The sequence below is a fragment of the Mycteria americana genome, chromosome 8, assembly GCF_035582795.1.
Source record: "Mycteria americana isolate JAX WOST 10 ecotype Jacksonville Zoo and Gardens chromosome 8, USCA_MyAme_1.0, whole genome shotgun sequence".
NCBI classification, from domain to species: Eukaryota; Metazoa; Chordata; class Aves; order Ciconiiformes; family Ciconiidae; genus Mycteria; species Mycteria americana.
The window spans coordinates 38382271-38406188 of record NC_134372.1 but is presented as its reverse complement, the minus strand read 5'-3'; the positions used below and the strand labels follow the sequence as shown (position 1 = coordinate 38406188).

Genomic DNA, 23918 nt, shown 5'->3' with positions numbered 1-23918 from the left:
GTCCCAAAAGCTCCAGCTAGTAATTAGATTCTCCTGCAGAAGTGGAAGCTTTGACTTGCAAATGCCACAAGTGATATGTGATGCTTGGGGCGTGTTCTTCTGTAACCTGCTGCTGATTTCAAAGGCAGGACTGACAGCAGTTCCTTCAGGTGACTGTAGGCAGCTCAGGCTGCTGGGAAAAAGCAGGATAGATTGAATAAACTAATCGTCATTAGTAACACTGAGCAAGAGAAACAAGGGCTTAGAGAGAAGGGACCAGGAGACAAGTGAAATGGAATTCAACGCTTTTATTTTATTAGCTCCATAGGGCTCCGTTCTTTTTACAATAAATGAGCTAATTAGAAGTTGGGTATACACAGTGGGAGAATAGGGAAGAGTGAAAGAGCTGAGATTTCACTTCGGTGTTGATTTCATATAATCTAAATATAATGTCAGTATTCTGACTGATTTAAATACTTGATTGCACTTAGTTTGGTAAAATGGTTAGGACTTCACTGTATTGGATGTGGTCCAACTAGGACAGTCTGTTTGTCAGGCTCAAAAAAGTTCTGTGATGATTTAGCTGGAAAAAAGTACCAGAAACTAGTTTGTGTCGCTACATGAGTCTTTTACTGTGGTTCGGTATTTGCAGTTGTGAGTAGCTTTGGTGATCTCTGCTGTGGCCATGTTTGCTGCCATTGCTTGCTTGAGGAAACTTCAGGGTGATGCCAACTAAGCATTGCAGCCCCTGGTTTCAGAGGGGAGGGTGTCCTTGCATCTCTGTGCTTCTGCATCCCTAGCTTGTGTCATGGCCCTGTGGGCAATAGCCAGCCAGCACAGAAACATCACCTGGGGTTTTCTTCTGTCCTGCTCCAAAGACGGACCCAAGATCGGGCTCACCTGAGTGGGCCTGGAGCTATTTCTGCTACTGATTGCTTTGCCTGGTAGCCGGTGTCTGTGGGACAAGATCCAGCATGATATACATTGCAGTTCTTCCATGGAAAAAGCAACATATACCCCCGTTAACCATTGAGTTGCTTAGGAGCAGGCAGTAATTCATCCTTATACTGAGGTATGCTGGGGATATTGCAACTTCTAGTCTTCCACAGCCACTTTTCTGGGGGATAGGCATATTTGCATACTTCCTAATTCCCTGCTTATTCCAAAAATAGATCTATATTTTATATTACTGCACACTCAACTTAATTTGAACTTTTATTTTGCTTACATAGTAATGAAATCAGTTTACATAATAATTCTCTTGTTCCCTTGACAGTCCTTATTGCCTAGACATGCTGTTTTTTGTTACCTTACATGAACCATTAATTGGAATCTGATGTTCTTGGCAGGAGTACAGTCGCAAATGACAGTGTCATACATCTGTGCTTACTGTGAGGGGAGTGTCTCAATTTTAAAATGTGAGCAGAACCTCCAAATAAAATCAGTCTTAGAAAACAATTTTGGATATAGTCTGTTGTTGCAATATACAGGAAAATAAACAGTTCTTTGAAAAGTAATTTTCCCAGAATATCACTGGGAGTCTCTTTTTAGATGCTTAGGCGTTAATATTTTCTGGATTATTCTCTACACTTTTTAAAGGCAAATTACCAGCTTATGCTTTACAGTTGTACAGCACTGAGTGTGACAGGGTCCTGCTCTGTGGCCAGGCCTCCAGGATATAACGGTAATAGAAACATACCCACACAGCTGCTGCACCAGTGTTCACGTTTTTACTCTTTATTTCATCTGACTACAAAACAACATCACAGTTATTGTTGAAAACAAGGCTTTCATTGTTTAGCTGTAAAACGTGGGGAAGTTTCCTCCTCACAAAGAAGAAATTCCATTAATGGCAGAAGATTCATACTGATGGACGACAGTGCGAGGTTTCCCCATCAGGCTTTTCTCCCAACAGGGTTTGACTTTACGGAAAATGGCAGTGTCCTTGTTTCAGAACCTGTCATCTTCTGTTTGGGGGTGGTGGTGTTTCAGTCATTAAAAAAATCTTCAGTTTGTCCTAGTTTTCATAAAAAACAGAAGCAGACTGAGAGCTGAGAACTGTCAGTCCCTGGACCTGATGGCCGTGGTGGCTACCAAGATGGTCACAAGTGCCCAGAGATCAGATGTCACTTGGGATGCTGAAGCCATAGTCTGATGTACATTTAATTCAGCGCTGTTCTTAACAGAAGGAATTTTGTCATCTCCCCCACTCGGTCACCTTCCCCGCTCTGCTCATTCCCTGTCCAAGCTCACGTTGTCCTTCAGCCTCACAGCAAGTTGGACTGGGGCTGTCCTCCGCTCAGGGTATGCATGGCCACGTACATGCAATAGCCAGAACCTGTCTGTCTCTTCATCCATTTCATGCATCTCTTGGTGAGCACCTTGTTAGCCTCTGTTAAAAGGGACTGTAGGTCTTCCTCGCTGCAAGCCCACCCACTGGTGTCCTGCTTGCTGTCTTTGAAAAGCTGAGCAGTGTTACACTTTCTCTGAAGGCCCATTAGAGATGCTTTCATGGAAGAGATGTAGCTGCTGCTGTTCACACAGTGACTTCAGTGCCTGCAAAAGCCAAAGACCTGGAGATGAAGCCAAGAGCCCACACAACCTAGAGTTGAGATAGGATGGGGGAATATCAAAAAGAGTTTGTGAATTCCTTCTAGAGAAGGTAAAATTTTACTTTTGGGTGAGCAGTAGTATTCGGTGCCTCAGGGGCCCTCCCTGCATTGCTGATGGCCCAGGGAGCCTGCACTGCTGAAGGAGGTTTCCAAACGTGAATCCCTGGGTCTTGCTCCCGAGTTGTAAACATGCTGTTAGCTTCTTGGAGGAAGTAGTAAAAGTAGAATCAGACTGCAAGCGGTCCAGACAAAATGCCTACCATTGCTTTAATGGCTGTACAGAGGTAAATGAAGTGGGCATCGAGGCTTGACTGTCACACCTAGTGTTAAACCTCATTTGTTTTAAGAAAAGGCCAAAAAATGCGGGGGCCATGCCAGGGCTGCCTTCAGAGGATGTTTGCCATTGTTTTCCTCGCTGCGCATTCATCTTTCTAGCATCTGTCTTGGATTGACTGCCTCAGAAAAGGCATTTACAAGTAGAATTGAAGAGAAGTGTACTTAAAAGCCAAATATGGGTTGTTTGTTGTAAAGCAGCTGATAGATAGTTGGCAAGACACCAAAAGGTCCAGACACTAATCTAATTGTTTACAGCTCATGGAGAGATTAATCCACAAGATTGGATGCCCTCATTTCCTTTACACATTACAATGAATGTGTGAGATGCCAAACCCCATGGGGCGGCAGCAGAAAGAAAAATGGCTCCATTTCAGTGCAGTTATTGTTTCAAGTTTAGAAATATATTGATTCTCTTTGGGTTTTGATAAGAATATAAATGCAAAGTGCCTTGCTTAATATCAGAGTATTCTTGTTTCCTAGCCTCAGTAAAATGAAATCGTGCTTTCTTATTTTAGTGTCATGTAATGCTCTGCAAAATTCAGATGAAATATATGAAATAAAATTTATTGAATACACAGTGAAAATGGTCAGGATACACTTGCTGGCTTGCGAGGGCAAGCAAATGCTCCACATCTCTGAAAAATCAGCAAACTTACCCGTGGATGTCCAGGCTGGTGAGCTCTGAAAATCTTGGCTGCTGTAAGATGCCATGTGTTGGAACAGAAGCTCTGCAAAGGGAAAAAAGCAACCCCAGTATTGCTTAGGTGACCGGTGAGAATAAAACAAACACTGCTGAGTGGCTGTGGCAGGCAGGATTTCTGTGAAACAGGCTTTCTCTGAACTGAAAGTGGAGCTCAGGAGCAAACAGTACTGTGGGGCTATATACACTTTGAAGAGCGAATGATTCAATGAGATGAAAACGTGGCTGATCTGCAGGGTATGCTCCTGCCTCCTTCCGCCCCCCTGCATTGGTATGGCAGAAACGCAGGAGCGCAGCCATGCCGGGACCTGCTGCCCCGGCTGCCAGGCAGCGAGGGCAGCGCTGGGCACTGCGCTTTGTCCTGGAGAAAGGGGATGTTTCGTCCTCGTGATGCCAGTCACGCTACTAGCGATCCTGAAAGGAGTCACCCCTTCTGCTGGCAAGGAAAATTATTGTGACTTTGGCCAGAAGCAAGATTTGGGAATGCTACCTGGAGACCAGATAAAGAATGCCTTGGTCTTGCAGACCCGTTAACCTCTGACTTACTGGCTGAAGCAGAAAAGTTTTTTGTGAGCAAAGTGTGTGTGCATATTTGCAAGCTCGCGGCCCTGTGAGCTGTTTACTGGTCATCACGATATTTTGTTGATGAAATTTTGGTACAGTTGCAAAGAATTTTCAAAAAGCTAATGGGATTGAGATATATTTATTCTGATGTTGCAATACCTGGCACATTTGGGGGAAGAAAATTAATATCCTGAACTAGTCTTTGCAGTGTTTCTAATTCCTTGACTAAGCACGTCCTCATATATCATTTTACTTTACCAGCTTTTGGGAAGAAGAGAATGTTTTGCTAGTCAGGACTTGTTTTGACTTAGTTTTTAATAATATCAGTCAGCACCATGTTGCCTGAAAGTCTGAATCTGACAAAAGTTTAGTTTTAAATGGGCTGCTTTTATGAGGTCATGTGTAGACTCATTGCTCCTGAATCAAGATCATAAATGTGTAATTTTAATAACAGTCAGTGAGAATAAGCATTTGCATATCCTTGGAGAAATTGTTCTCTGCTGCATAGTTTGGCTAGTTCATCCATGACGTGGAGGGGGAATTTCAAGATTTGCAGGTCGCTTAAAATATTGTACTTTGCAAGGGAGGGTATAGAAAGAAATAGCGCAAGTAATTATTTTTTCTCTGTAGTGCAGTACTTCTCCCAAGGTAGAGACTGACAGTACCAAGCATACCCAAAGCCAGGATTTCTGTAGTGCAAAAAACAGTTTGGGTGTTGAGTTGAAAGCTGGTCATCGCTGTATGTGAAAGCTAAATGAGGGACTGATGAGAGAGAGGTAGCTGTACAGCATGGTTTCAGTCCTCTACTTCCCAATTATTTTTTGTATTTTGGGTCTCTTAGGGAGCAGTCAGCATAGGAGGGTCTTGATAAAAGGTCAACACGGATTGCCTTTCTGTCTGTCAGAACCAGTGTTTCTTCTGTAGGGAGTGGAGCGCATTGACCTGCCAGGGCTCAGGAGCCTGCGCACCGCCCGCAGCCTGGAGCAGGGCATGGTGCTGACGATCGAGCCGGGCATCTACTTCATCGACCGCCTCTTGGACCAAGCTCTCCATGATCCTGCACAGTCCTGTTTCATCAACAATGATATCCTTCAGCGCTTTAGAGGATTTGGTGGGGTGAGTAATTGTTGACCGGATGGTTTTCTGAAATTGGGTTTCTGTTTGTTTGCCTTTACTATGTGCTTGAGAAGAAATCTTTTGGAAGTCGTAATGTATTGCACATAGGCTGTTCCTGAAGCAGCACCTTGGGCCATTTGACCCTGCAGACAAACTGGGGGTTTTCTTGTTATTTTTAAATGCAGTTTTATACTTGTGATATCTGATTAACAATAAACCCGTATTTTTCCATTGATTGAAATACCTTCTGTCAGCACTGTACAGTGACTTGCCAGGTAGGTGTTTTGTCTAATGTGTGAAACGTGTATGTTATGAAATACAAGACTGAGATCCATGTTCCAGAGTGAGCTTCCTTGACAGCAGTACAGTCAGGTGCTCCCTCCCAGGGCAGAAGAGCCTGGTGCTGTTTAAGTCAAGGAGGCAATAGAGAAAAACAGCAATAATTGCTCTTACTGGACTGCTGCCAGAACGGCGCGAAACTTGTGAATGTAAAGCCTTCCCTGTTTTCCAAGGGAATGGCTGATGGTCTTCACGAGCAACCACGCTCGAGGTATCGCATTGCAGGCTCAGGCAGCAGTGTACGCGCAGGTTGGCTGACTTGGGAAGTAGCCATGATCTGGGCGATCGTTCCTATGCAGGCAGCTGCTATGCAAGTAGAGGGGCCTTGTTTCTCCATGCTCTCCAGGGCACATTTCCCATTCAAAGCCACCACCCTTGCAGAGCATTTAGCAGTTGCAGTGGCTTCCAGTGGGTTTTCATTTTAGCAGGGTTAGCATTTGAAGGGTGCCGCATTGTTCTCCGAGCTTCCGTATTCATGCACAGAGAAGATAGAGCAGGCAGCTGCAATGCCCCATCCTCCTTGTGGCTTTTCTGCTAAGTCTCAACAAAGCTAACAATCACTGGCAACGGTGGTGATTTTCTGGTATGAAAAGTCACTCATTAAGAATTGTCTGCTGCTGCCATCAACTAATTTATCACTGTACGCCAGCCATGAGAGGGTAATTACTGTAACGCTTTTGGTCTGAGCTGGCTTTGAACCACCAACCCCGATAGAAAAGTTGTGTGTGCCATCACCAGTTGTGTGAGCCAGCCGGGCTGCTGGGCAGCTGCCCATGGAGGCTCCCCATATAATGTGTGTGCAGCCTTATCCAGAGACACAGGACTTTACCCTCGCTGGTATTTAATTCACTGCTGAGGTTTGGGACGTTATCTGTCTCTGTGTTGTTTCTTTATCAAGACTTGCCAGCCAGCCAACTGAGATACTGGTGAACAAAAGGCAGCTAACTGCATTTTCTAACTGTGAGCACATTACAGTACCGCACACTGAAGCGTAGTCTACAGGAATGCTGTAATGCACTTGTGTAGCTTGACACCACAACGAAAACAGGTTTAACTATCTTCACTTCCTTTCGCTCTGTGGGAGTTTCTCAGCAGTTGAATTGATTCCTGGTGAGCTTTCTCTGGAAATGCTCAGCAAAGCCCACATTTTTCCATGACCTGCTATGAATGCCCACTCCAGCTCTGCAGCTTGAGGCATGCACGTGGCTCACCTGCTGCCTGTGTTTGTGTGGAATAGGAGTGACAGCACAGGATCTCTACCTTGGTAATAAGTTGCTGGATCAGGCACTTTTGTTCCAGAGATTTCAAGCAAAGTCTAACTTTCTCCCCTGTTTTTTGCTTAGCTTCCTGTAATGATGACTTGTAAGGAGAGCTAGCCAACAAACTTTGCTAAAAGGGGGAGCTGCCCAAAAACGATTGAGCAAAAATCTAAATCTCCGATCCCCCTGTGAACAATACATTTTACTTAGAAAGAAAAAAAAAAATACACACATACCCTGAGCCAGATGTTGTCACTTGATTTTGTCCAGGAGAAGAATGGAAATAAAATCTGAGACTGAAGTACATCCGAATATTTCTGAATTCTACACAAAAGCTGAATTATAATGCAATTAAAATTAATTTTTCCATCTTTACAATTCTGACTTGATTCTGCATAAATAGAAGATGCAATTTGTGCTGTGTAGTGTGCTTAGTTATCTGCATGCTGGTTCATTCTAGTTTATCCAGAATGAGTGACTGTTTCTCTCAAAAGCATGTCAGAAAGCTTTCCCTCTACATGATTAAAAAAGATCTTGTGAAGCTCAGTGTTTTTACTGACAAATATTAATAGTACAGGGGTTAGTATTGGTGTCAGGTCTAGCTAAAGAGCTCACTGCAGCCAGTCCAATCTTCCTTTAAGTTTAAAAGAAAAACACATTCTACAAAAGGAAATAAGTAGTCCATTTCCCTCTGCAGAGCTCAGCACTAATTAAAATGTTCTTAATTTGGTTTAGTTTAATTCACTTCAAAAATGAACTTACATTAACCAAAGTAACACCACTGTAATTCTGAGTAAGACTGTCCGCACAGGGGATTTGTGGATTTTAATGAATTCATGTCTTTTTTGGGCTTGGATAATTTTCTTGACTGTGACAAGTCTCTGCATTGAGAAGAGAAGCTCTTTTGCCATGCCAAAAAGGGCAAGACTGTAGCCATTTATCGTAATTCATGCTGCCCGGTATTAGCCATAAAGAGATTGTAAAAGCTGCAAGAGCAGGAAAGAATGAGAGACAACACGAGGTTTTCCTTTGTCCGTTCTGCATTGCTGCTGACGTGCGGGGCGTGCGCTGGTGGCACCGGCGCAGCTCCTGTGCACACTCAGAACAGGTCCGTTGGCAGCCCAGCCGTCCTGCATCTCTGTAACACAGACACCCAGGCTTCGTGGCTGTACCTCCTGCTCAGGGACCTCATAATTTGGGCTTTTACCAAACAAGAGCTGTTCTGGGTCAAATACAGATCCCCCTGGAGGGCAGCAAGAAGTTTTGCTAGGGGATCTGCTTCTGAGAGCTCAGGCTGCCCTGTTGTCGTGGTTTAGCTTCAGTCAGCAGCTAAGCACCACACAGCCGCCTGCTCACTTGACAGCTGTTGAATTCAGTCCTTCAAAAGCTTCCTCAGCCGATTTCAGAAATTCACTCAGTCATATGTACTTCAGTTCTCCATCTGCAAAACGAAGGTCCAATTTACCAAGGTCATAAATTCTGTGGGGCAAGAGCTACTGTCGGGCGCTGGCGCAGTGCCCGTCCCAGGGCACCTCTGCTCTGCCTGGACTCTGCCCACGCCGCTCTCATAAATAAGCATAGATGTGCAAATAGAGGTATGCGTATACAGTTGTATATATTTCTCAGGAAAAGCAGCTGATTCTCCTTCCTCAGGGAAGGAGAAATACCGACTCCAAATGCTGCCCTTTAGGGTTTGACATTTCCATTCTTCATAAGTTGATTACTGATTCATGCAGTTCATATGATGTTTTCTCAAAGACCCAGAAAAAACGTTCAGTCTTTTTTTGGCCTTAAATATTCAGTCTCTGTTCAGGCTTTATTTTTCCCTAGGATTTGTAGAACTAGCACTAGACTTAATATGTGAAAACCCTATGCAACTTAGAGAAAATGCTGAAAAACAGCTAAATGTTAAATACATTACTTTCTTTCATTTGCAGATGTTTCTCATTTAAAAGTTAAATAGATTTACAAAGCCCAGGACCTTGAAGATCCGCTAATATTACAATATTTTTCAAAACAATAGTACTTCCTTTACCCAGGAACAAATGTTAAACCAAATAAAAAGCAGGATATTTAATTGCTTCTACCTTTGGTTCACAGAGCCATGCAGTTGTCTCTGTCCTGATTTTTATTTTTCAGAAGGTTGAGCTCTGTTTCTGGGTTTATGGTGAATGCGTGTTGTGGAATGAAATAGTTTACTAGGCAATAAACATTATGCTCATCTGCTTTTTAACATTTCATATTATGCAGCAGAAATAATGCTATACAGCTTTTTTTGGAAAAGTTTTCATAGAAAAGCAGTTGTCATAATGAAATATATACCTTTCTTTAAAGTTCTTGTAAGAGAAATAATAGTTGTAGGCAACCCAAAAACAGCGACTAGTTGCTTATAAACCTTCTTTAACCCTTTTCTCTTAAGTTGTCTGATTAACATAATTAGGTTAAAGAAAGAGCAGTTGTTTCTAACCTGTATTTAGCTTATAGTTTATTGCTTCTTTCTGAGCCTGGATGAAGGGACTGTGTGCCAGCCGTATCAGTTGGTCTAATAAAATACATGGCCTCACCCTACTAATCTTGATCCTCTTTTATAAAATGTTTATATGTGGACATTTAAATTAAAGTGTGCCTGACATGAGGATTTGCTTGTGAATAAGAGGGAAGACTGGCAGCACGGGATGAGAAAGAGTCACTGTGTAGTACAGAGCCTGTTAGCCTCTATAGAAAACATCTTGGCGTTGCCACTTTGTGTAGCGTGGTAGCAGGAAAGTGCCTTCCCCAACCCTGCAATGTATCCACTTATCCCTGGGTTTGACGTAAGGGCAGCTCTATTTCCTAACCAGTCCTCTTGAAATACAGAAGTTGAACCCTGCTCGTGGTAAGTTTGCTTTATTAAAAATTATCAGTGAGTTGATGGCTGAGTCGAAATAAGTCCCCTTGGCTACATGCATCTGCCTCTGTAGGATACCAGCTATAAAAACAGACACGTAGATCCTTCAGCCAGACAGAAGCACATGTGCTAATTTACTTTGTGGGGTAGCATGTATGGCCCATGTCCTGTCATCGTTTCCCAGGCAAGTCTCCCGCTCTAAGATCTTGCTGGGATAGTATTGCTGCTTTCCGCAGCCATAATCAAACAAATGCTCAACAGATTAAAAAAAAAAAGGAGACATGTCACCAGTGGTCTTTTTTAATCACATCTGGGATCTGTCATCATGCAAATCTGGACTATTTAATTGGCCGAAATTGTTTCTTGATTCTTAAAAGCCTTTTATATATATCATCATCCAAAAGAAATGAATGAGTGCTACAACCCCCTTTCCTTGGAAGATAACATGGGAGGCTCTGGGGAGCATGACTGTATTAGTAAGTCAGGACAAAGTGCGAGGCTGTGTATATAGCTGACAGCAGCCCTGGTATTTAACTCCTATGCTGTCCTTGGCTATGCCCACACAGCCCTGCTTTGGGACAGAGTTGGGTCCATTGAGTTGAGCCACATGATGGTCTGTTGCTGGCAGTTGTGCAATCAGGTCTATCTAGACAGATCATGCCACTACCCTTGATAAGAAAAAGGCATTTTAGGGACAGTCCTGGCATTCCTGGCCACTTCACCTTTGCAGGAGTGCTTTTTGAAGCATGCCATTTCACAGCGAAAAAGCAAAGCCTCCCCTGGGGTGTTTGCAGAGCACCCTGAAAGCTGCTGGTGCAGTGAACCTCGCACCTCAGTTTGCTGTTCCTTTAAGCCATGTCCAATTCCAAACCACTCTGTAGCCCTGAAACAAGCAGCACTGTTGAACAAAGAGCCTGCAAACAGGGACAGCTCTCAGAGCGAGTTTCATAACCACTGTCCCCCACTGGGAAAGGCAGTCCCAAGCCAGTGAGTCTTGCCAGGCAGATCCAGCATCTTTTGTCCATTTGGACAGAAGACAAGACCAAATGCTGGACTCTCCTGTAGGGAAGGTTTTGCAGGTCCTCTGAAGCTGCTTCTTGCTGCTGCTGAGTTTAAACTCAGGGTGAAGCATGGAGGGTATGAAGGAAAAGAGCAAATGCAAAAATTTCCTCCCCCTTGAGAACCTGTGTTCCTCTGCACTTGGGCTGCTTTTAGGCAAAGGAAAAAGGCGCACTGAGAGTGAGAAGTGTGTCTTCTCTGTTACGGCAAGCACCCATTTCAGGTGAGATTCATCCACTCAGAGAAATGGTTAGATCCTGGGGAAAGAGCTGGAGCTTTCCTAGGAGTGATGGGTGAGGCCCCATGGGAGCAGTGGGTCTGTGCACCTCCAGCTACAACCCAAAGACTATTTGGAGTTGCTGATGGTGAGCAGGCTGGTGCGACAGTGCTGGCTCTCCTGCTTTTCACAGCAATTCACAGCTGTGGATTGATTATATGACCTAACAAGGTTTCTCCTATATGACAAGTTGCTGTGTGTGGCACTCCAAACTGATGGGTTTCCCCATCCTCCCCCATTTGGTAACTCTCACTTCCCTGGCTTAGGTGGCTGCAGCACCCCCGTGTGCTCTCCTCATACAGGGTGTCTCGCTTCTCACCTCCACCAAGATCTCCCTTCCTGGACTCCTTAGCCAGCCCCATCTCTCTTTGTCCATTATTTGTCAATCCTGTCTCACCTCACCGTATCTTCCTTCTCCCAGCTCCCTTTGTCACTCTAGCTCCATTTTCCATCTCCTTCCCCATCCTGATTTTCTCTTGTGGCCTAGATAGGGCACAGCATTGACAGACACCTCGTCCCACTCGTTCTTCCCCCTCCCTCTTAGTCTGGCTTTCATCTGCTCTGCTTTCAAGTCAGTCTGTCCTCTCAAAGAGTGCAGAGCTATTGGTGAAGGCATGAAACACTGAACTGGAAAACACCAACAATTTTTTTTTCTTTTTTTTGCTAATCTTACTGGTTAAGCAGATGAATTGTGGCTAGTATTTCTCTGTAGCAGATACAGTGGGGAATTTCAACTCAAGCAGGTGAAAGTTTGTGAAGCCGGTAGTGCTCGGGAAGAGGGGTTCTCCGTAGGCAGTCAGCTCTAGCTTTGGCTGACCTTGCCTCAGCTCTCAGACTTACTTTTGCACTAACATTTTTACTTTCCACATCAACGCCGTGCCCAGCTCTGTTTATAGTGGCATGCTTGCCAACATAATGCTTTGGCTTTTACCATGGCACTAGATCGGTCCCCTGGATCCTGTCACTTTTGCAGGGCACACCTGGTACCAGCAGGTTTTTGGCAAGGGCTGGTCCACCCAGGCAGGCTGTGCCCGGGCCCAAGACCCGGCAGGACAGATGCTGAGGGCTGCTGCGAGGCAGAGAGACAATTCACCTTTAGATGCAATGTGGCTGTCTTGCTGAATCCTTGGGTTATTTTTTGCTCAGCTGGCCAAATTCGAAGCAATGAATCAAAAAACCCACCCTGGTAAAATCTGTTCAAGTGCATAGAGTCGTTCAATGTGTTGCTGATTTCCTCTTCTGCAGCAAGGCACTGGCCTTTCAGGCACACTGAGTGTAAAGAGCCTCGCGGCTTTCAAATTTACAGCTGTCCAAATCAAATGTGCGAACTCAATGGAGTTTATTTAATTCTGCTTTATAATACACTTAACTTGATACCAAGTAAAAGAAATAATCTGGCAAAGACATCATTAAACAGTTTAATAAGGACTGGATGACTCATTTTGTTTGAACAAATGGATTATTTTGCAATCAGGAGTACAAATGTTAACCAACTTTATTTTTAGTTGAAAATGTCAAGAGGTCAGAAACAATTAAAGCAACTGTAAGGTGGGAGTCCCCAGAGTTTGTGTTCTCTTGGATTTACACTTACTAAAATTGCTTTTATTGCAGCTTAGCGACTTACTAACATTTTTCTGATAAGATAACGGGAAGTGACTGTGTAGGCATATTTACTGGTAAGAAGAGATTAGAGTCAAACAGAAAATGGAGCATACTTTTAATTTTAACAGAACAAGAGCTGGAAAACTGAGAGGATCTGCTTTTGCCTTGCATGATTTGAAATGTAGTGATTGTATTTTAAAAGGAATGTCTGACCTGCTTAGGACTTTCTCATCAGCTCAAAATTCAATGTTTGGAATATCAGCTACAAGCTATTTCATGTTGCAGTTCCTCCTCTGAAAGTTTATTGTGTTTAGAGAAAAGAGAATGTGATGTTTAAGTGCAAAGAGCAGCTAACTGCAGCTCAGCAACAGGACCGCTTCGAGAACAGGCACTTCGGGCGTCAGGAGGCACTGCTGTTGAACCTGTCCCTAGCAAACCATGTGCTAGCAAGGCTGGAGGCAAATTCAGGGGAGAATGTCCCTTTTGCTGCTCCTGATGTCAGGGGGTTAAGATTTATTGGCCCCGTATAATTACGCAGCATGAGCTCACTGATGCAGCATCTTGCTCAGCCTGTCCCCGGTGTACCCGACGTAGCAGAGGCTCCACCTGAGTCACCTGCGGGGCCACCACCTCCTGTGGGACTGCTCTGCTGGGGCTCACCATGGAGCTTGTGTGATCCCAGGAGGGTGGCGGGGGCCAGTGGCCCAAGGGGGATCGGACCCTACAGAGCTCTGCACCACACTGCTGGTGGTGATGGGCAATTCCGGTGCTCGCAGTATGTTGCTCTGCCTGGTGTTGTATCAACACCGCAGACTGAAACACGTCTTGTGCTCTCGCTGCTGTTGCTGCCTGATGTGCTTCTCATCCCCAGCTGGAATACCTTGGTAACCGCGTGTTCTCTGTAACAGGTCCGGATTGAGGACGACATCGCAGTGACAGCCAGTGGAATGGAGCTGCTAACATGCGTCCCACGTACTGTTGAAGAAATAGAGGCTTTCATGGCAGAAGGCCAAAGCAGTGCCAAGTCATTTGACTGCCTCTCCAGCCAAAAGCAGTAAACTTCAGGATGATATTTACTGTCTCACACTAATCAGTCATCGTTCTGATTTAATGCTGCAGCATATAAAATAAAATGCTTCCAATTCTTAATAGTAAGAGAGGCAGGCAGGCTATTAGTGGAATGATTCATTCATTAAAAATGAAGGTAGAAGGCTTCAGCACTTGATATCCAGGTAATTCAAACGCTGTTGCTTGCAATCAGCCGTTTACATTACCAAGTGCCACCTGAATAACCCTGCTGCATTATCAGTGGGGCTTATACTTCTGTCAAATCTCAGCTCAGACATATCTTGCAATTAAATGTGAATTTTGATGATTGAGACTCTTTAAAATACCAAATGGATTATCTGAATTCTGTCAGCAATTGTAACAATCTAAGTCCTTTTTTAAACTTCATCACAAGTATTGTGAAAAACATAGAAGAAAAATCAGCTGTTCTCAGTGGACATAATGACACTTATATTTTTCTTACAGATCTTATTTCAGTGTCAATGGAGTAAACAGGATCAAATTTTTATTAAAATTCATCCTTGGCATCATTTATGCTCACAACTTTGTGATCATTATGCTCTTCTGCTCCCGTTCCTGCTTCTTTATCTGACCTTTCTACTAGTTTGTGCTCTGGAAACTTTGACCCTTCATTAGCCAGATTTTTCTGCTCTGGGTAGTGGGTGTACTGATCCTTCACACACAGCCTGATGCTTATTAGATTTGTCCATCTATTTGTTCCTTAAAAACATAGATTGCTGTGGTGTTCACGAGCCTTAGAAATTGCAAGAAGGGAGTATCTTTGCTGCAGGGCTCAGGGTCATTCAGCAGCATATGCTGTGCAGGATGATAGAGTTATTTTTAACTGTCCAGTGTTAGCTGGTTCAGAATGAAATCATGTAAATTTTATTTGGATACACCACAAACATATTAATAATGATCATAAAATGATTTTCAATTCATGCAAGATTTAAATTACCCAGAGAAGCCTTTCTTTACTGTAGGTGTTCATCAGCCTGCAGGAGAATAAATACATTTCTTGCATCATAAAATAGCACTAGTTGCTGTAACTACATAAAAATAATCTTGCTCACTTTATGAGCACATCAAAACTCCTGTTCAGTCTTCAGGCTCCGTTGCACAGTTTGACTGCAAAGCCACTTCAGAGCATCCCTCTGCCGCGTCAGGGGGAACTGAAGTCACAGCAGGATATCAGGGCCTTTCTGGGTCTTAGTGCTTGCCAGATGGGGATTTTCCCTCTGTGAAGGGAATGGCTGACTTGATCATCTCAGCATCTCGGTTCTGTTGCTCACATCCTGGAGCTGGCATGCAGGCGATGGGACCAACTGTGAGCTTCTGGGTGCCTGCAAGCACCTGTCTTACGTGGGGCATACAACACAACAGGGGCTTGGACGGTGTTAAAAACTACTGTGTTGCTGTCTTTGTGCCCCCCACCTGGGGCTGGATTTAGGTCTGAAATAATTTCCTTAAAAATTGTCAAATGTGTTGCTCTACAGAGAGCTCTTTTTGCTAATTGGATTGATCTGTGTGATGAGAACCTGCTCTTTATTTGTAACAGCTTGGTGACCCATTACTAAATAGGAAACTGCATGTTGGAGACTAAAGAAACACATTGTGAAGTAATCCAGGGGACTTCACTCCTCATGTTTCATGTCACTTTATTAACAAATTAGCCTATTTACATTTTTTTAAAGGTTGCTCGGCATTGGTTTGTAAGAGGCAAGTGCAGGAGGTCTCAACTGCAAAAGGGAAGGGGCAAGGAGGGGGGGAGGTGTGAGACCAGCAGCTTGTATGTGCAACTGCGCTAATGCTTCCTGCTGTGGTGACTGCAAGTCTCGTACCTCTGAAATGTAGTATTTGTGCAGAGGACATCAGGCTTTGCCTTCGTAGCTTTGCAGATACGAGCTTTGCAGAACACAGAAGCTACACTGGTACTGCTCCAGATTCATCTCCCCCTAAAACTCCGGAGGTTTTTTCACTGCAAGACGGTGCTCGTGGCCTCAGCCTTGTTCCCTCCACGTCAAAGTGCTTTCCTGTGGCATACTCTGAACACACCCATGGGATCACTCACTGCTTTGGGCACTCCGAAACCTGCTGTTGCTTGGGTTCAATCGCAGTTACTATTTTAAAGTAACACTTCACAGATTTTCAAAAAAAGAGTTTTGGAATTGCTTCAACTAAGCCATAACCCCAGTCTAGTTAATAGGCCTTTCCCTGCCTGTGATTAATCTTGGCAAATATCGGGCTCTGCTGCTGCAGAACAGGTCGAGCAATCTGGCGTGCTGCAGGAGGCAGAACTGGTTCTGCTTCGACATGTACCAGCGAACAACCCCTGCCGCGAGTTCTGGGGGGGAAGGCACGCGCTCACGTAACCGGCTTCTCTGTTGTTTTGCTTGCCCAAGACGTGGATGTGTTTCGGTCTGGGATGGTGCACAGTCTCCCATTTTCCTTCATAATCAGGCCCATGAACTTGGTGAATATAAATTTCATCCTTCCTTCCAGAAGTCTGTTCTGTAATTATGATAATTTTTATCCACTTAAGCAAAAAGTGAATTAGAACTTTTTTCTAAAGTAGCATGGGGGGGCAGGGAAGTAAGCCTTTAAAAAAAAGCAAAGTGATATTTAATACACTTAAAATGTACTTGTGGGGGGGAAATACAGGTTCTGGCAAACTTTCTTTTTGACTACATTAAGATATTTTAGGGTGTTAGCTATCATGTTTTCCCAAATGCCTTTTCCCCTTGGTACAAACAGACTTGAATAGAGCGACACCAAAATAACAGAAAGAGTGTGTTATGTTGAGTAAGTTTGTGTGTTTAGAAAGGTCCGAGCACTTCTGAACTACTTAAATTGCTTCAGCTCCCTGGGGTTGGATGCACTCTGGATTTATCTGCCACTCCAATTACACTGCTGCAGCTACAGGGTATAGTTAAAGTGGTAGAGCCTCCTAGTGCTCGTGGAGGCTAGAGTAGATCTGTTCTCTTAGTGGTACAGTGAGAAAATAGGAATAAGGTTTCCTGGTGAAACGTATAGTGCTGTAACGCTCCTTCTTGTAGTGACAGGCACTGTATGCTGTCACAGACTATAGTTGTTAAGAAAAATGTGTCAAAAGGAAAACCTGAACTTTTATAGGCCTACACTGAAATTTTCTTGTGTAGATGTGTATTTATTTATTCCAGCCTTTCTTTAGGAAGGAGAGAGGATCGTCCAAGTCACCTAGGTATGGGTGTTCTCCTGGGCCTTGCAGTGGAGGGGTAAGATTGAGGCATTTTGCTGTCACACAGCCTGGGCTGCTCCACCTTGGGGCAAAGAGAGGGAAAGCCTCACCTCTGCCTTTGCTCCTCAGGGGGCTGAGACAGCTATTTTGGCAGGAGGGCCTTAGAGTAATAGACTAACACCTTTCTTGCCACCAAACTCTCACTGAGGGTAGATTTAAAATAATAGTTTGTTATAGTCTTGGGTCCATGGCTTCACATATTAAAGTGATGTGCTGCACACAGCCTACACACTTCCCTAGGCAAACAAAGCAAATGCAGAGACTGCTAAGCCAGAAATGTCATTGTGCAAACAAATGACTTTTCATAACTCAGTGGTTTTGTTTTAAACAAGAAGGAAGTGGAATTGGAGCTGTCAGGAATAACAGGTGGAGAAGTCACCCTCCAGAGCATCAGAAAGAGTATTACTCCCACTCAAAGAGATTTAAGAAATAATTTTCACCAAAATCAGAAACAAATACCAGAGATTTGGAGTCCCTGTTCTGGTTATTAGGGGAGGACCCCACATCACCCTGTCAAACCAGCTGCAGGACAACAGGGCCACATAGTCCCAATTCACAGAGCAGACAAGCAGGGAAGAGCTAGCTCCTGCCTTTTGCACCAGAGTAGGTGCACAGTTAACAAATGAGATGCTTTCAGGTCATCTTTTTCCTTGTAGTTTTTGGTGTTCTGTTCCTCCCCTTCCCCCCGCCTTCAATTGCAGTACATTTTCCATCTTAAATGTCTTTTTTGTTGTTGTTAAATCAGGAATTCAGCCAAAACTGTAATGAGTTTCTGATTCTTTCCATTGAGTAAAAACCTGAGTGGAAGACAGGAGTGGAGACCATTGCACTGATTTCTCAAAGACAGCTGCTTGAGGTGGGCACCTCTGCATTTGAGGGAAATAGTAAAGGGAGGAAAAATGAGGCCAGCACTAGAAGCAAAAGGTTTTTTATTAGCTTCTGATATTTCAACCCTACCTATTTAAGCTGCAGCTAGAACCAAAAAACCGTATCTTTTTACAAAGACTACCAAAACAATCCATAAAAGTTTTCCGCATGTATTAAAAGTTTAAATTCAAAAAGAACTTTTCAAGGTTTCATTTTCTAACAGCATCTTCATAGAGATAATATCCAAGTTCTCTTTCTAAGTACAGATACAAGGCAAACAAGCATCCTACAAAATAAATCTATGGTAAAAGGTAGTGTAGGAGGGAAATTAAGACAGTCTAATAATCCACTAGCCAGACACACAGGTTAAATGTAACACAACCATACCATCAATGAAATATTTAAAAATGAAAATAAATTAAGGTTACATCAAAGTTCCTGCTTTACTTTTATTGTTTAAATCCTCAATATAGTACATACCACTGCATTATGGATCATGGCAAAGACTTAACACTAGCATTAAAAAAGTTGCTATAGAAAAACTTTTATGAAAATAAAACAAGACCAAAGATACTCCTTCACACAACTGTATGATGGCTATAGAAATTCCACTGAATCAGTTATTCAAACTAGGGGCATTTATTTTTAAAATCACTGTGAATTTCTGTAAGATCTTGGTTACAAATCTGAACAGCCATGAAAATGGAGCTGATGTCAACAAGCAGTGGTCCATGTATTCTGGCTGAACAGATGCTGTCTTACCCCTTGCATTGCTTTAGCCAAGCTGCACGTTTTGTTCTCCCTGATACCTGCACCCCAGCAAGAATGCAATTTTGCAGAGCACAGTTTTTTGGTAGCATTTTGACATTTTCTGAAAACCAAAATCTTGTTCTCATAAGGCCCCAGTCACTGTGAGAGCAATGTGAACACAGGCTTAAAAGGCTTTGTCAATGTGCTGCTTCACCTCTTATACATGATGCTTCAGACTCACTTGCCATTTGGAAGCCAACTGCCTGTATATATCATCATCGTATATTGCTATTTTTCTAGAAAACGGCAGTAAGCATCCCAGCTCACTATTACTACACCCTCCCCATTAACTATAACTGGGCAGGAAAGACCTAAGTGGTGCTTTATAGGACTTGCTCTACAGATTTAAAGCAGTCCACCAAACAGGAAAGCAAACACCCTCCATGGCCTTTGCAGTTTTGTAATATGTAATGGAGAAAACAAAGGGCTTAAATACACTAGAAGGTATTTAAAAGACACTTTATCCAATTATGAGTTTCTGATACTACAGTGAACCATCCTGCCAGATTCCTCCCATTATGCAAACTATAAGAAGGTAAGTGAACATTTCTGTGAAAATGCTATTTCCCTAATACTAAGCTCCTTGTTGACTATGAATTTAGATCTGCATTAGATAAATCTTTTAGAGAATAAAAATATTTAAAACAAATACCCTAAGCAGTTTCTGGTTTAATTGTATCAAATCTTCAGTGTTAAACCTAAAAAGAAGAAAATCTCCGCAAAACCATGGTTAAAAGAACAGAGTTTTTGCTTGGTTACTGCATGGGCATCGCAGACACACTGCACCTCGAGAGTTCATTTCATAAGGTTGCAACAGTGTCTACTGTCCATTGTTTTCTGGATTTGTTGTGGTGGTTTCAGTGCCAACAGGTTGCACATTGTCTGCAAGATTGTGCGCGTGCTCAAGGAACAAGTCTTTCAGTACACTCAGCTCCTTGGTCAGGAGCTTAATTTTTGCCTCTAAACGTTCATTTTCTTCTTTGAGCTGGTTGACCCTTTGCAGCGTGTCTTGGGCTTTCTGCTTGCTTTTTAACCGGCTCTTTTTCACTGCCATGTTGTTTCGTTCTCTGCGCTGTCGATACTCATCACTGTTTCTATCCACAAAGGAATTTTTCTTTCCCTGTTTGCTTGGAGGCACAGCTTTGCCTCCGCCACCAGGACTAACGGGCACCAGCTGGGGAACCTGCTGCAAACCACTGCTGTGTGCTTGGGTGTGAATCACGCTTACTCCGTTCGCATCTGTAGCGGTGTTCTGTTGGGATGTCTTGCTCATTTGGACAGGCTCTTCTTGGACACAACAGAATTTATTAGGAAACTGAAAACTGTTATGTTTCTAGAAGGTGTTTCCAACAGGTCTTCACATGGATTAAGGGCAAGGTGAACCTAGTAGGAAAAAAAAAATGCTATTAAAGGTGCTGGCTTCAGCTACAGTCTTATACATCACTGGCTTTAGCATAAGGTACTGATGGTACATCTGGCAGTGACACATCACAACTGTGCTGGAAGTGGACAAGCTGCCAACTACATTTCAGAAGCCTCTTGAATATATTTGGATTGGAAGGGACTGTTACTGGGTCATCTAGTCAAGCTGTTTGCATTGTTCACTGGCTCTACTCAGTTATTCCAAAGCCATCCCTGATGGATGGGTGTCTAGCCTAGCCTCGAATATCTCCAGTTTCACAACCTCTGTCTTGGCAACAGGTTCCACTGTCTAACTTTTCCTCCAGTTATTTAATTTTCTTAATTTTCAGACTGGAGTTCTCCTTCTGCAGCTTAAACCTATTAACAGCCTGACTCTTGACCAACAGGAGTACTTGATCCTTGTCCTCTTCAGACCATCCCTCTGGGTGTATGCATAGACAGATTCTTCCCTGGTTTCTCTTCTCTGGAGTGAGGGTGCTCAGACAAGTCCACCTTTCCTCGATCATCTTACAGCACTTGCTTTTGAAGACTATGTCCAAATTGATGACTGTTTTAAAGTCTCCCTAGTACTGAGTGGAAAAAAAATAATCTATGGAAAAAGGTAGTGTGCTGCAAAGGCTGTGACTGAGTGACATTAAAGGAACCCCTTCAACCACAAACAAGGTAAGACAAGCTAAGCCTGTAAAGGTACTGTAACGAGCAGGTGGGACAGGAATGCAGGGTGATGGCAACGTGAGAATCACTACACGGCAAAGATGGGACTGTTGCCACCCATAGGAAGACAGCAGCCACAGTTGACTCATCCACAAAATATGTTCCCCTGCTGTAGCTCCTGCACCGGTCATTGTCCACTCTCCTTTCCAGCAGACAAACAGGCCTGACGAGCAGGACACCCTCTCACCTGACTCACGTTCTCCCGCTGCTGAGGTCAGCCTGCTTCTGACCCTACTGGTGGCACAAGGAGGACTCCACCACAGCTGCTGCAGGGACACGGCCCTGGCAAGGCTAACAGCTGCTCCCCTTCTCTTCCCATCTCACGGGATGACCTCCTAAATGTCTGGGAGAGAAGTTTGGGAGAGAAGAGGGGAAGGGCAACAGGGTTGTTCTAAGTTCCTGAAATGCCTACCTATGGCTCCAATGAAAAGTACTCAGTGATCTGTCAAACGAGCGTTGATTTCTTGTCATGTTAAAGAAAAGTATCTAACTGACATAAAACAGTCCTACTCCAAGATCAGGTTGCATTGCAACAGTGCAGCCCTATGCTCTGTCACACCCATGCAGTATCATACGACTAGCGTTCAACATCCTCCTTGCCCAGCCTCAAGAGGACCTTGCTGGGAAAGGAAGCAGTTGAAGTTAGCAGCGGGCAATGCTAACCGCCCAGTATCAGCAGTGTCCAACAGAGGGATTATGGCTTGCCTCAGTAACCGCACAAGAGATGGATGACTGTACTCCTGTGTCTAGCTGATGAATGGATGTGGTGAGATGTTAGTAAATGAACTGCTGTGGGTCATTCTAAACTCACGGGTTCATCAGCTGTTTACTGTTCTTGTTTGTTTGTTTTTCTCAGCAGTCTGAGTTGCTGTTTTACCTTCTGCTAGGGTATCATTAAAAAGGTTAACATTCTACTGTCTAGATCAATTGCAAATTTGCTTCCATAATGAGGGAGCCAGAACAAGATGCAGCTGCAGAGTGCGGTTCAGTGAAATTCACGGAAAAGCCTATTAAGTTTGGCTTGAATGTTATTCAAAATTAACATTCTCTGTCACCGAGAAGTCTTCTCACTTAAAACAAGTAAAGAAGATGTGTGAGTACACCCACACCCCTCCTATCAAGAAATCTTTTCACTTCCATATTTCAGAGCAGAAAGAGACCATCAACTCTTTTTGACATCTGTATAGCTAAATCTATATACATACATGCCTAACCTTTGTATTTAGTATTTTCCTGATTTCAACTCTTAAAGGAACTTTTGCAAACCACGTTTAAGTCTTAGATGCTGACTGAATAAGCTAGTTCAGCAGTTAAACTGAATATACAGCTAACAAGATGTCACTGTGCACAAATACCAGACTGGCAGGGCCAGTTGTAGTATTGCATGTCTGACTGCACAGACATTTTTAGTCAAGATGCACTGGCTTTTTCTCAGCTTTATTTTTAAATACAGGATTTCTGTAGCCCGCAAAGAGCATATAGCTCTGTTAGTCACCTCCGACAAGTTAATTTTTCCACTAATTTTTTGCATCTTTTCAAAGTCAGACAGCATGCTCTCCTGTCTCTTCTATTTCAACACATTACAGTGCTTGCTAACTTCATCTGGACAGCCCAGTTAAGTAACCCATACCATTTTCACGCAGCTTTTTGTGCTTCATGAGATACTACAGAGGAAGGGGTGGCTCCTGCCCCCAAAGGCACCCCACCTGACATATAACAAGTTTCTTCATGTCACCGGCTTCCATGTGCTATTTCTCTCTATGCTATTAAAACTATTTAATAGTGCTTTAACATTCCCTTCAGATCTCTATCAAATTCCCCTCTAATGCAAAGGAAAAATTATTTGTTCCATTAAACCAAATTTTAATAGAATGTTTTAGTTGGGCAGTACACAGATAGAAGCAGAGAAGATGAACCAGTGTCACACCTCTCAAGCAAGCATTCAAGCCCTGCTAGAACAGATCTCCCTCAATTCCTTCCCACTGGAACTGATCCATTTTGTATCAAATAACTACTTCTTGAGTGAGACGCGCTTATCTGGCCTGATGATCAGAACTCTTACTGGGTAGAGATGACACCTGGATTCCTGTCCTGCTCCAACTAATGTTTATGCAAAGCAAGTAGCACTAACTGTACCGCATCACAGATAGCCCAGGAGTGGTAACACTTGAGGCTTGAAACTAATTTTTCCACCTGGTTATTTGGAGGCTGGATCCCTATTACCAATTGTCAGTTCTTCAACAGAACCACGAGAGGGAAGGATATCCTGGATAGCGACAGGTGCTATGGGGCATCCTTCAGGGAATACGGCAAGGACATTTAAAGGCAGCAGGTATGAGACATACAGAAGGGGCTCTCAAGAAGGGTGAGGTAAAAGACACAGTAACTGGGAGAGGCCATGAGGGTGGGGAGGCAGATGGGTCTCAGAGTTTGTTTCTCAGATACCATGCCACACAAACACAGCTGCTCCACTCCTCTCTGCCAACAGGTTGGTTTGCTGTGAATGGGTGATAGCCCCAGCACAGCAGGAGGCAGCTCCTCAGAGAGCCAGAGTTTCTGAGCATCTTGTTCCCATAAAGCTGCTCATTAGCTTAAGCTCAGTGACAGCCCTAGGCTGGTTCCACCCAGCACATGGTAGTGTTTCCTGTGGCCAGTTAGAACTGCCTTGTTCTCTCCTTGGGCCACCAACTGGCCGCCCAGGACACCAACTGGCCACCCACTACAGCATAATAGCTGGTAACTCAGAGATGTCTTCTCAGGCAGAGAGATGTTTCTTACTGTCTGACAGTGCTCCTCAGGGACCACAGAGACTCCCAAGCAAATCAAGGCCTTTATTATCTTTCACACACACCCAAAAAAAAAAAAAAAAAAAAAAAAAAAAAACCACTTCTAAATGTTTGTTCTGACAAAAACGAAAATTATGTGTTTTGTTAATTAAATCAGTATTTTTTTTTACTTGGCAGCAAAAAATACAAATCACTTCTCTCTGCTCCTTTGCTGAGATGTGACTGTGTTGATTCTGATCATTAG

At 43.6% G+C, this 23918-nt stretch overlaps 2 protein-coding genes across 2 annotated transcripts in view; one reads left to right on the top strand and one right to left on the bottom strand.

Annotated features, from left to right (window-relative positions):
- The window catches only part of PEPD (peptidase D), a 144881-nt gene extending 130553 nt beyond the window's left edge, over window positions 1–14328 (top strand). The window contains exons 14-15 of the mRNA XM_075510771.1: window positions 5116–5307; window positions 13639–14328. Of these exons, the coding sequence (XP_075366886.1) occupies window positions 5116–5307; window positions 13639–13788 (342 nt within the window). The 3' untranslated portion in view covers window positions 13789–14328. The remainder of the gene's footprint in view (window positions 1–5115; window positions 5308–13638) is intronic.
- Window positions 14329–17985: 3657 nt separating this feature from the next.
- On the bottom strand, window positions 17986–23703 carry CEBPG (CCAAT enhancer binding protein gamma). Its single transcript, XM_075510764.1, has 2 exons — window positions 21076–23703; window positions 17986–20135 (listed from the first exon to the last, which is right to left on the bottom strand). The coding sequence occupies exon 2, from the start codon at window positions 20023–20025 to the stop codon at window positions 19573–19575; it is 453 nt and encodes a 150-aa protein (XP_075366879.1). The 5' UTR covers window positions 20026–20135; window positions 21076–23703; the 3' UTR covers window positions 17986–19572.
- Between the last annotated feature and the right edge of the window lie 215 nt (window positions 23704–23918).

Bases quoted from the DNA above. Each gene is read 5' to 3' on its own strand.
- CEBPG (XM_075510764.1), bottom strand. From the start codon at position 20,025: ATGAGCAAGACATCCCAACAGAACACCGCTACAGATGCGAACGGAGTA.